This window comes from Staurois parvus, unplaced genomic scaffold (genome assembly GCF_062004578.1).
Source record: "Staurois parvus isolate SC_StPar_1 unplaced genomic scaffold, SC_StPar_1.0 ptg000770l, whole genome shotgun sequence".
NCBI lineage: Eukaryota > Metazoa > Chordata > Amphibia > Anura > Ranidae > Staurois > Staurois parvus.
In genome coordinates, this window is record NW_028318566.1 from 260,809 (window position 1) to 273,150 (window position 12,342).

At 38.8% G+C, this 12,342-nt stretch overlaps 1 protein-coding gene across 3 annotated transcripts in view; it reads left to right on the forward strand.

Moving 5' to 3' along the window:
* Window positions 1-12,017, forward strand: part of TBC1D9B (TBC1 domain family member 9B) — a 106,053-nt gene extending 94,036 nt beyond the window's left edge. For all 3 annotated transcript variants that reach the window (XM_089654501.1, XM_089654502.1, XM_089654503.1), the window contains 2 exons: window positions 1,025-1,131; window positions 7,078-12,017. In XM_089654501.1, the coding sequence (XP_089510627.1) occupies window positions 1,025-1,131; window positions 7,078-7,776 (806 nt within the window). In that variant the 3' untranslated portion in view covers window positions 7,777-12,017. The remainder of the gene's footprint in view (window positions 1-1,024; window positions 1,132-7,077) is intronic.
* The last annotated feature ends 325 nt before the right edge of the window (window positions 12,018-12,342 follow it).

A 12,342-nucleotide genomic window follows, 5' to 3' on the forward strand; every position in this document is an offset into this window, starting at 1 on the left:
AGAGACCAAGAAAGTTCTCTACTTGTCAAAAGTGATATGTGTGGCACACATCTATTACAATCATTGCCATATAAAAGTGTGTTGGTGGTAGCATTATACTTTAAAGGATAAGTTCACCTTTCATAACATGTTACACCCATATTCAGGGTGTAACATGTTATGAATGGACCGGCCCCCATTCCTCTGCTTTGGCTGGTGGGGGATCTTCTCTCCCTGCTAGCTGTCAAAATGTTTTAAAAACAGTCCTCTGTGAATGAGAAAACTACCAGTCCCGGCAGTCTTAGTGGCTTGTAGTTCTCAATTAACTGCCACGGCACTGTGGTAGTTCATTGATTCTTCCTATCAGTATATCTTCTTGCCCGTAGATCCTGTATGGGCAAGCAGATATACTGACAGGTCTGCAGGAGACCTGAATGGCACCAGCGATCTGTTTATCGCTGGTGCAATGCTTCACAGGCTCCAAAGTCAAACACTAATAACTGCACATTTTTTTTTTATCTGCAAGAAAATGTGCATTTATTATTTTTTGTCAGAAGATTACCTTATCCTTTGAGGCTGCTATTCAATTGTGCAATTGTTAAAAATAGAAGCATGTATGGTGGTAATTACAGATGAATACTGCATGAAAACTTTTTTCAATCCCCCCCCCCCCCCCCCAAAAAAAAAGTTAAGCTTGGACAGAAGTTTTTCTTTCACCAAAACTTTCATCCTACATACCAAGCCAAAAAATTGGAGCTGCTCAAAAACAAAACAATGTCCTGCAATGGATTTGTCAAAGCTCCAACTCGGTCCAACCGAGCATCTGTGGTAGTATTTAAAAATAGGCAGCAGTATCACCCTGCTAGGCTGAACAGACTGGAGCAAAACTGGCTAAAAGAATGGGCCAAAATCATTTTCTACTTCTTATTAAAAAAAAAAATTTAAAAAATGGAAGAGAAACGGTTAGCCAATTTGAACATTAATAAGTATTACCCAAAAATCATTTTACAGTTGATGTGATATAATAATCATTTGCATCTTTCAGAGGAGAAAACAAATAACACTACTGACTACAAGTATTACTTACGGATGTGGGCTAGTGAGAAGGAGCAGAAAAAAGAAACTATAAAGGACATGCCTAAAATGAATCAGGTAAAATTTGTTAGTATTCTTGGATCACTATAGGGTTTTCAAAAGAATCGTGATGTGAAAACCATGAAAGCTGCCATCACTGACATCTTTTAAAAAATATTTTAGTTTTCTGGCTGTCTCTTGCGTCAATATTTTGTAGACCACTGACCTCAAAAAACTATGAAGATTATATGAGGGAGGCCAGCAGTGGCAGTATTTTTCTGCATTTTCTTACAGATGTACTGTATGTGATTATAATCTGCTTGGTTTAACCCTTTTGCTGCCAGTGATTTAAAGTTTACATCAGCAGCAGAATCTACATGCAAGCAAACTCCAAGCTGTATATGTATTTTTTCTTAGTGAGCTGTTGGCTTTCTAATAGAAGTGATTCATTTCTATGTGTGCTGTATTGTTTAGTTATGGGGCAATAGTAAGGGCAGTGTGTTGTTGTTTTTTTGTTTTTTGTTTTCAGCAGTACAATCTCTGAATACCTTTCCCCAGCAGATGGTTTTCTAGGCTCTTACTCCCAAGCAAAGGGAGTCCAGTGGGAGGGGCTCACAATCCTCTACTGGTTTAGTTTCAGTTTTAGGAATGGAGGGGAGAGGATCAGCTTCACTCAGACCACAGAAATGACAGGAAGGGATGGGAAGAGAGGGAAATACAGATGCTGCAGAGAGAGCAGGTTGACAGAAAGTCGGTTTACTGATGGGAAAACAAGAACAGGCAAGGTCAACCAGGTATTATACTATATTGAAAAGGATAAATAACATTGCAAAAATTATTAGCACGAAAATAATGAAGGAAGGATCAAAGATAAGAAGGAAGGATCAGTTGATCAAAGGAAGGATCTTCTATATTGTAAAACGCTGAGCAAACTGTTGGTGCTATATAAATCCTGTATAATAATAATAATTTCATAGAAGGAATAAATAATCGATCAAATGAAGGATAAGTTAATCAAAGGAAGGATTGATCAATCAATGGAAGGATTATGTAGAAGGAAGGAACGGTCAATTGTTCACAGAACAGATCTGTCGATCGCAGGAAGGATCAGTTGAGCGATCAATAGAAGGATCAGTCGATAATTTGCAGGAATGATCGGGCGATCAATGGCAGGAATGATTGCAAAGGAAGGGATCAAAGGATCGAGCAAATGAAGGCTCGAGCAACAAAAGGAGGGAATGATCGATCAAAGGAAAGATTGATTAATCAAATGAAAGATCATTCGATTGAAGGAAGGATTGGTTGATTGATTGATCAATGGAAGGATTGGTCACAGGAAGATCAGTCGGGCCTTTGCAGAAAGAATCGTCCGGTTGATCCCAGGGAGGATCAGTCGGTCGATTGCAGAAAGGATCAGTCAGTTGACCGCAGGAAGTATTGGTCAGTGGATCGCAGAAAGGATCAAATTACCACTTCAATACCGGTCACTTTTACCTCTTTTCTGCCCATGCCTATTTTCAGCTTTCAGCGCTCACAGTTTGAATGACAATTGTGCATTCATACAACACTGTACCCAAACTAAATTTTTATCATTTTGTTCACACAACTAGAGCTTTCTTTTGGTGGTATTTAATCACCACTGGATTTTTTCTTTTTTTGTTAAATTAAAAAAACTGAAAATTTTTGAAAAAAATAAAAGTTTTTCTTTGCAAATTTTGAAAAAAAATAAAATTGTTCTTCATAAATGTAAGACAAAATGTATACTGCTACATTTCTTTGGTGAAAATAACCCAAATAAGTTTATATTATTAAGTCTGTAGGAAAGTTAGAGTCCACAAACTATGGTATATATGTAAAAATCGATCTATCCTGATGTACTGATGGCCTGTCTCATTTCCTGAGGCCAAAAAATGTCAGGACTGTACAGATATCCCCCAAATGACCCTTTTTGTGAAGTGGACAGTCTGTGGTATTTAGTAAGAGGCATGGCAAGTTTTTTGAAGTTGTAATTTTTTATCATCAAATTGGAAAAATAAAGAAATTGAAAAAAAATGTTTTCACCATTTTTTTATTTTTTTACATGCTGTCACCAGTGCAGTACAGTGTCATCATATAACTGGTGTGGTGGTGATCAGGGACACTGACTGGTGACTGTATGAAAAAAAAATATATATATTTTTTCTCAATTTTTTATTTTTTTAGTACATTTTTTTTGTTTGTTTTATAAAACACTGTGACCAGAGTAATGTAATATTACCATAGTATCAATTGTACTACTCTGGGGAAGTTATCAGTATTTTTTTTTTTTTTTTTTTACACATTCACACAATGAATTCCACCGCTATAGGCAAGCATTTAACTGAATGAAATTGATTCATTCAGTGTTTTTTATTGGGATTAGCTGTGATTGGCCACAGCTAATCACATGACACAGATTATTATTATACAGGATTTATATAGCGCCAACAGTTTGCTCAGCGCTTTACAATATAAAGGGAGACAATACAGTAACAATACAGTTCAATACAAGAGTGATAGGAGGGCCCTGCTCCTTGGAGCTTACTATCTAGGAGATGGGCTGTGATTGGCCCAGTCTGTACCATGAGATCACTGTGAGCAATCACAGCTAGCAACACAATTGTATACAATGGATGGCATGAAAGGAAACCATCCATTGTTTACAATTTTCATGTGACGTGCTGTCATTGGTCACAGTGGTCACATGGTACCGGCAACAGGCTGGTACACAGATCAGTCCATCGGGCACAGCCGGTGACCGATCCTGCCGCAGCATGGTGGCGATCCGTTGGGACATCATATGATGCCCGACCGGATCGACAAAAGTCCCGCTCGGCTGTCATTTTTTTATTGGCCGGGCGAGAACTGGTTATGGAATGATCGATTGATTACAGGAAGGATCGGTTGATCGAAGGATCGATCAATTGAAGAATGGATCTATTGAAAGAAGCAAGGTTTGAAGAAAGGAACGATCAATTGATCTAAGGAAGGATTGGTCAATCAATCAGTTGATGGATTGGTCGAAGGAAGAATCGGTCGATCCCAGGAAGGGTTGGTTGGTCACAGGAAGGATCAAAGTAAGGAAGGATCGGTCGATCATTTCCAAGAAGGATTGGTCTGTTGATCCCTGGAAGAGTCGATCAATCACAGGAAGAATCGATCAGTCAAAATAAGGATCAAAGGATCAATCCATTGAAGGAAGGATTTATTGATCGAATGAAGGAAGGATTGATTAATCGATTGAAGGAAGGATCGATCGATTGAAGAAACCTAGCCTTGATAATCAAATGATCAGTGTCACTGTATAGTAATATAGTAAAAACATAATTAATTTAGTATTTAGAAATTTTTAGTTGAAATAAATATAGGTCTTTAAATTGTGAATGCAGGAAAACTGTCCTGTTAGCTGCTGTCTCCAAAGATAGTAAACTCTGGTAAACACTGCAGGTTTAACAGAGAGGAGAGGAGGAGCAGCTGCAGAGGAATAGGAGCTCAATCAAAGCAGGAGAGGAGGGGTGTGGAGGAGATGAGATCAGGTTCTCTCACACAGACTACAGAAGTGACAGGTAGAGAGAGGGGGAGAACCACTGAGGAGAGAGCTGGATGACAGAGGCACATAAACTGACCATGGTATCATGGATCAACAGCCATGATAAACTTGGTCAGTGTAAACCAGGGAACACAGGAACAGGCAGGATGTACCAGTTATTGTACAGCATAGAATGGGACAATTGAAATCGCAAAAGAACTGTGCTGTATCTTGTGCTTTAACCTCCCTGGCGGTATTCCTGAGTGTAGCTCGGGGTAAACTTTCAGTACCAGAAGCAGTAACCCCGAGCTACACTCGGGATTATCCTACAGTGTTGTTCCGGGATCCCTGTTTCACTTACCCTGTCCTGCACTCCCGCGATGTCCCCCCTGCAGTGTCCCTGGCCATCTCCTCCAGCATCTGTCTTCCGGGTTCTGTTTCCTGCGAGCGTCGGGACGGAACCGGTGGGAAATTCAAAAATTTTAAAAGTGACATTCACTCAATACGCTAAAATCACATAGTAAAACATTACTGTATCAAACCATTTCACATACATTTTGTCCCTATTGCTTTGTCCGGTGCCCTGCCTGCATTTTTACTGTTCTTTCTGCCTGGAAACTGAGAAAAGTCCATGGCGTCCAAAAAGCGTCCCTTTAGGTCAAAAGCGGTTTTAGACCAGCTAGAGAACAGCGATAGTACATTAGAACCACTTGCAGAATTGAGTGATAATGATTCGTGGGGAAATTCGTCACCAGACACTGAAATCGATTTTGCGACTAAGCTCAGTGATGTGCGAACTTGGCACTATGTTTCAAAGTTCAGTGTTTTTGGTTTGATTATATTATTGAATTAAATTTATTATTATATTATTATTTTTTATGATTATTTATTATAATTTATGATTTCATGTTTCAAATTTTATCATACCCAGGATGTTTATTAGACAGATTTCAGTGAGTTATTCCTATAAATTACAGGCCTCCAATAAAAAAACGACATATTTCCATGCAAAAAAATGTACTGCTTTGAGCACAGAAATATTGACATATTAAATACCGCTAGGTAGGTTAAAGGGACAGGAGAATGTTTTTTTATTTTTTTGGGGAGGGTTACAACCACTTTAATTTATACAATTGTGTATGTGTGTGTGTATATATGTATGTGTGTATATATATATATATATATATATATATATATGTATGTATGTATGTAGATATACTCCTTACCCATGCAGTCCCAGAAACCTCATAAACAATAGGGTGTATTTCACTGAGCTATGTAGAATATAATTTTTAAAATTGTATATCACAGGAGATTTAAATCTTAAACTACTGGGTTATGCTTCACCACCAGGTGATTGGACACTGGCAAATAGCAAAGCTTAGCAGCACCCAGGACATTATCCAGATCCCAGTGGAATAACAAGAAAGTCTGTAAGTGCGATGGCCTTGGATCCCACTGATGGCGTTCATTTTGGGAGGTGGTTGCATCTGTGAGTTGGCTAGTGGGGTTGGCTGCTTTACAAATTCAGGGCTGTGGTCTGCTGCAGGAAAGCCCAGTCTCTAAAGACTGTGTGGGGCTTGTCTATCCAGGAAAGTCAGGGTCCAATCTGACTACACCATGGCAGTGCTGTACATAAATCATGAAGAGAGTACCAGAAGTCAGGCTGCTCAGAAGCGAAAAATTATTCTGATTTAGATAAAAGCCTTAAGTTGGCCATACATGATTCTTTTTGTTTTTTGTGTTTCAACCAACAGAGTAAAGGGAAAAAAAAGCCAATTGCCCCATCCACACATTCATTGTGGATGAGGAAATCCTTCCCGCTGAGTTATTGTATTTTGACAAAGGGGAAACTTACCACCATCTGAATACAGTGATTAGCTATTAGCTACAGGCTGGTTGTACACAAGTCAATTGATAGATTTGTGTAAAACCAGCCTGGCCATACATGGTTCAAAATTCGGCCAGTCCCTGCTTTCGATCCACGTATGGACGGCTTTAAGAATTAACTCTCCTGTATCCTGTGATGTAAACTGGATTTTTAACTTGCCTATAATATCCCTTTCTTTGAGTACTTCACAGGACACAGATCTCTCCCATCTGGTTTCAGTTTGATATTGCTTGCTGACAAAACTGAGGCAATACTGGGAAAGGTTATGCTGGAAAGTGTCAAGATTTGCCATTTCCCAGTGTCCATTCATCTGAAGGTGGAGCATGACCCAGTAGTCTAAAAATTAACCTTTCTGTGTCCTGTGATGAATTTCAAGAAAGGCATTTTACAGGCAAGTAAAAATACCATTTTGGCAAGCAACACATTAGATATGGGATAAATGTGGGAATTAAGCCATGTGTTCTTCATAGGGTTGTGTTGAGGTCATGTGACATGAAATTCAGACTTAACTAGTTCTTAGCATTTAAATGTAAATCTTTCTGATATTTTCTGTTGGTATTCACCTTAATTGTTATCTTCCACAAAGGAACAATTTATCGAGCTATGCAAGACTTTCTACAACATGTTTAGTGAAGATCCAGTTGAACAGGAACTCTACCATGCAATAGCGACAGTTGCCAGTCTCCTACTACGCATTGGCGAGGTTGGGAAAAAATTCAGCAATCCTCCTTTGAGAAATTCAGAGGACACCCAGGCAAATGTCTCCAGGGAGCCCTCAAGCGAAGAGGATGAGCATAATTCTAGCCTGGAGAACAGGCAGCAAAGGGCTACTGAAAATAATCAATCCAGTGGTGCCATCTCAGTTCCTGGCAACTCCCAAGCAGGACATGTGGATGAAGACTTTCAGAAACTGAGAATTGAAAGTGAAAATCCAGAAGGAAACAGCCCACCCACTCAGCCCACCTCAGATGATGAAACCAAGGATGACACCTCGGTCTCCTCCTACTCCATGGTCAGCGCCAGTTCCCTTCAGTGTGAGGATATTGCAGACGACACAGTGTTAGTTGGGTGTGAAGCTGGCAGTGCAACCCCCAAATATGGCAGCACTATTGATGCTGAATGGTCTATCTCTTTTGAACAGATTCTGGCTTCCATGCTGACTGAGCCAGCCTTGGTCAGCTACTTTGAGAAGAAAGTGGACATTGTTCAGAAAATGAAGCAGAAAAAAGTTGAAAGACAAATCAGTTCCTCCAGCGAGCATGAACTCTCTTCTGTCTCAGGATGAAATCTGTTTCTAAGTTATTCAGAAGCTGGTGACTAATGGGATTGTTCCATCCAAAGTGGGTTTCAATTTTGGGTAGATGTTAGAAGTTAAATTGGAGAGCATCTTGAAACTACAAAAGCAAACTATTCACATCTGAGTCCTCATTCTAGTCGCAAATATCAAGAGTTCTCACTTTTCCTTTGGTTGGTTCAGATTTTGAGGTATGCAGAAGGAGTAATGAGGGCATGTGATTAAAAGAGGCAGGTCCAGGAATTCCAGCAAGAAGAAAGAGCAGAGTCTCTGAGAGCTAAATGCAATTTAACCCACCAGCATCTACTCAAAACTGATAAAACTGTTGCATGGAATGACCCTTAAATCAACAGACAGCAATTGTTTTTAATCACCTGTTCCAATTTCAGCTACTCCTAGCTCCAGATTTTGTGCATCTCCCTCCAGTAACCCCTGCAAGCTTTCAGGAAAGCACTGTTATTCGGAATAATCCTGCACTGCAGAAAAACGTAACTGCAGCCTACACCTCCGCATGTTTATGTTCTTTTGTTTTAATGAATGAGTTTTATACTCTCCTTATATGCGACAACATATCACTGTGTGCTTGCCTGCTCCTAACCAGATTTCTCCTGTTATATCGAACATACAGCACCAACACACGGCACTGGTGTTCAAATGTGTGATAAAATGGAGTAACAGTTGCCTTTTCCTCTGACTCTTTGCTTGTCTGTCTTGTGCCTACGTTATGTACTGTAGGATCCTGTTTCTGCTGCCAAAGTGTAGCCAGTCAGTACTGTGTCATAGGCATGTAGCTAAAGTGCAATATATTGGTATACAGAATTGTATCCGATTATTTTTTTTTTTTTCTGGAAACCTCCCAATCCATTGTATGTTGAGTTACATGCTCTATTCTTTCCTGTTTTTTCCCCTTTTACTTTTACAAATTTGTAAAAAAAAATGTTTTTTTTCTTCTTTCTTAGTTTACCAACTACTTATTTACACTAGATAAGGCCATCATTTTGGCATAATGCACTAAACTGCTGCTATATCACTGTGTTATTTGTAACATTTCAGGTATCTCTCCTATTTTTCCTTTGCCTTGTTAAAAATGATGTTGTCATCACATTCCATTTCTACAACAGAATACTCACATGCTGGTATTTAATTGTAATACATAGCTTGACATGTGACCTGCATCTTGTATTTGCCAAGCAGAAATATAGAAAGGGGGTAGGAATTGCTTACACCGAGAGAGGGGGTTGAAATTCAATTTGCATAGTTATGTTGAAGAAAATACAAAAATCCATGGCCTTCAACCAATAAGAGCAGTCTAACCTCTTTACAGGCTTATTTAGTGAAGAATGCAGTCACCTCTATCAACTATTAGGACTCCTCTTCATTTGGTTGCAGTAGACTGAAATGTGATTGCTAATGCTTTCTGCACTTTCACTTTTGTCTATGCATTGCACCTAATTAATAGCTATGTTAAAGTAACACTCTCACAAGAGAAATTTGAAGGCTGCTGTTGCTGACCATCTTCTGACCACCTTCTGAAACTGCTAGTTGGCTTAACGGTATGCTGACCACCTGGCCTCAGTACATCCTGAGTTACTGAGCAAATGTGCAGGTCAGGAAATATCGAGAAAGGTGTGTACTGCAACAAGAGGGGCATCATGGTTGCCGAGTAACTGGCATTTTTAGTAGCAGTGATTGGCAATGGCAGCAACAATGTTTCTCTGTAGGCAAATTTCCCTAAATTACTACACTATTAGTTTGGTAGTTTTTTTTACAAGTGGAAGAAGCAAACCGGGTTTGTAAAATGGCGTTTAAAGTAGTAGAAACCAACAAGAGAAAAGATTGTTTTGCGAAAGTACATACCTTCCCTCTTATATGATGGTACTCCACATTGCCCCAGTGCTTCCCAAAGGGCTGTTGCAGAATAACAGTCAAGACCACAATGCAACACTTGGTACCTTGTTGAGAGTCCTGGTTATTTCCACATAGAATACATGTGCTCCAGTTTTGAGAAAACTAATGTATCCATAAACAGTGGAATGGGCCTTTAAAAGGACTTTGGGGAGCCAGCATAGAACAGTGGAGGTTTGTACTGGCACCTTAAGAGCCTGATTCTGTAGGCAAGGGATATCAGTATGGGTCTTTCAGCCATGGAAACACTGGCTGCAACAGATGCTTTTTAAAGTATTGACACATTTTGGCAGAAAGATCTTGCTATTGGAGACAAGGAATAGTTCAGCCCAAAAGACAGCACATACAGTAGATAATTTTGGTGAATTTCTCAGCAAACCTTTATGCTATAATAATCATATATGTTGTTAATCTTGTACCTGGTGAGTACAATTACTTCCTTCTGTATGCCTCTGCTACACCCCAGAACCCCAAATTGTCCATCTTCTAGGTTTTCATTAGACACCACGTTCCACAATGCAAAGATGATGGCTTGGCTACAATAAGGATGTGCTTGCTTTGCATCGTGGGCATGATAAGCCTATGTGGCTATCAGAAGACTCAAACGTTTGCATGAAACTGGAGGGTATCTGCACACAACCGATGAGGTTAGTTTTAACCTATATATCCAAAGTACAGGTACACATTAAATAGCATGTATAACAGTATAAGCTGCAATTACTGTAACAAATGAATGTCTTCTTTGCTTCCTTCACTTCAGAAAGCTGTCCAAACATTGCACATGCCTAGCTAAATAAAGTCTGCACTTTAATAGTGAAACAATTAGCATTAATTATAATTGTTCATGTAAAAGTTCCCACCAGATCTGACAATTAATTAGGAATGTGTTTTTACTTGTATCACACAGCTAGTTACTTATCCAATAGCAGAAATAATTTAGAAGATAAGCTGCCCAGTTTTTTGTTACAGGATGTTTCTTATTTTGTGCCATTTGTAATGTCCCTACATTTGTTTAGCACTATTGAGGTATTAAAGAAACACTGCTACTTTGCCCATTCAGGACAAAAGTGACAGTGCTTCCTGTTAATCAGCCCTGCCAGCAAGGTATAGTCACCCTTTTCGACTCCATCAGAGCCCTCACTCCTTTACGTTAACATAGCAAATCTTACACATATTGGGGAGAATATGACCTCACATATCATACTCTGAAGCTTATTTAGGAAGAGCTTCTTCAGCAAGTAGCTGGTGAGAAAGTGTGGATTGGTGATTAAACTTTGCTGGGGAGTTGGGGTATCAGGAGGCACCTTTTATCCTGAATAAAAATGGATATCTTCTATGTTCCGCTATTTTTTTACACATACCATGTGAGCTCCTATATACATTAAGCAGCATAACAGAGATCAACCAGCAATCAGAAATGGGGTTGCTATTGATTACTGCATTTATAATCATCATAGTTCATTGCCTCATTAAATAATATGTATTTCCACCTAAAATATTTCCTTTTCATTTTGGATTGAATGGAGGTGGGTTTAAAAATCATCAGTTTTTTTTCACACTTTGTGCCCCCATTAAGGATATTTTTCTTGCTAGTGCCACCCAACATCTAGACAAGAAATCTCCCCACTGTAGACACAACAGTAAAAAAACAAAAATGAGGTTATAACCCTTTTCCACTCAACCTAATTCTAAAAATAATGTCTTATGTTCCATCTTAAGTGTATGTCCGTGGAAATCAGCCGCTGATAATTTAGTAGCCATATGTTTTTTGTATCGTACATACATGCAGACCCTTCCCATGCAGTGATCATTGCCTTGCTAATGAGCCTTGCATTATGATTTACAGAACGTATTCATGTGTTAAAATATTAACCACAACTTGCTTGTTACGCCACGAGGACCTCTCTCACCATGTAGGGAAACCTTTACCTAGATAATTGTGTTAGCCTTGGCTTCTGCTGTTGGCGGATAGTATAAGATAAAGCAAGTTTTTATAAGCCATCTTCTCAGTTCACTGTGTATTGTAAGAATATCATGATACTTTTTTTATATAGTTGATCTTCATGGATTTAAATGCTATATGTTGTTTCACCAGACATGTTACTGAGATTACACATGTCTTTTCAGATAAGGCAAACTGTTAAAAGCTATATGGTGTATGAACTCGTGTGTACCTTTATTCTAGATGGCCTCAATGGCCAACATTGATCACAATATAATTTATTAATTTTTTTTTATCTTACTGAGTTGATAATATGTATGTTTTTAATCACCCAATGGTCATGTATTCAGTATAAAAGATCTAAATAAACTTTGAATGGCTGTCATTTTTTTCTCTTTTTATTTTTACAACTTTTAAACCAACCTACTGAGAACAAAATGAAAGATTTGTGTCCACGGATGTTTGTTACTCTTTATAGAGCTGCACAACATATATCCTCATTGATCTCCAATACAGTGGACTGTACTAGGCACTGGGCTTAATCTAAGCTTTCATAAATTAGCGATTTGCAGATATGGAATCAATGATTATATCAAATAAAAAAAAACCCCATAGAACATCTATTGCAATTGATGCCCACTCACTCAAGATCACATACAGTTGTGTTCAAAATAATAGCAGTCAGACATCACTAACCTGATCAATCACTG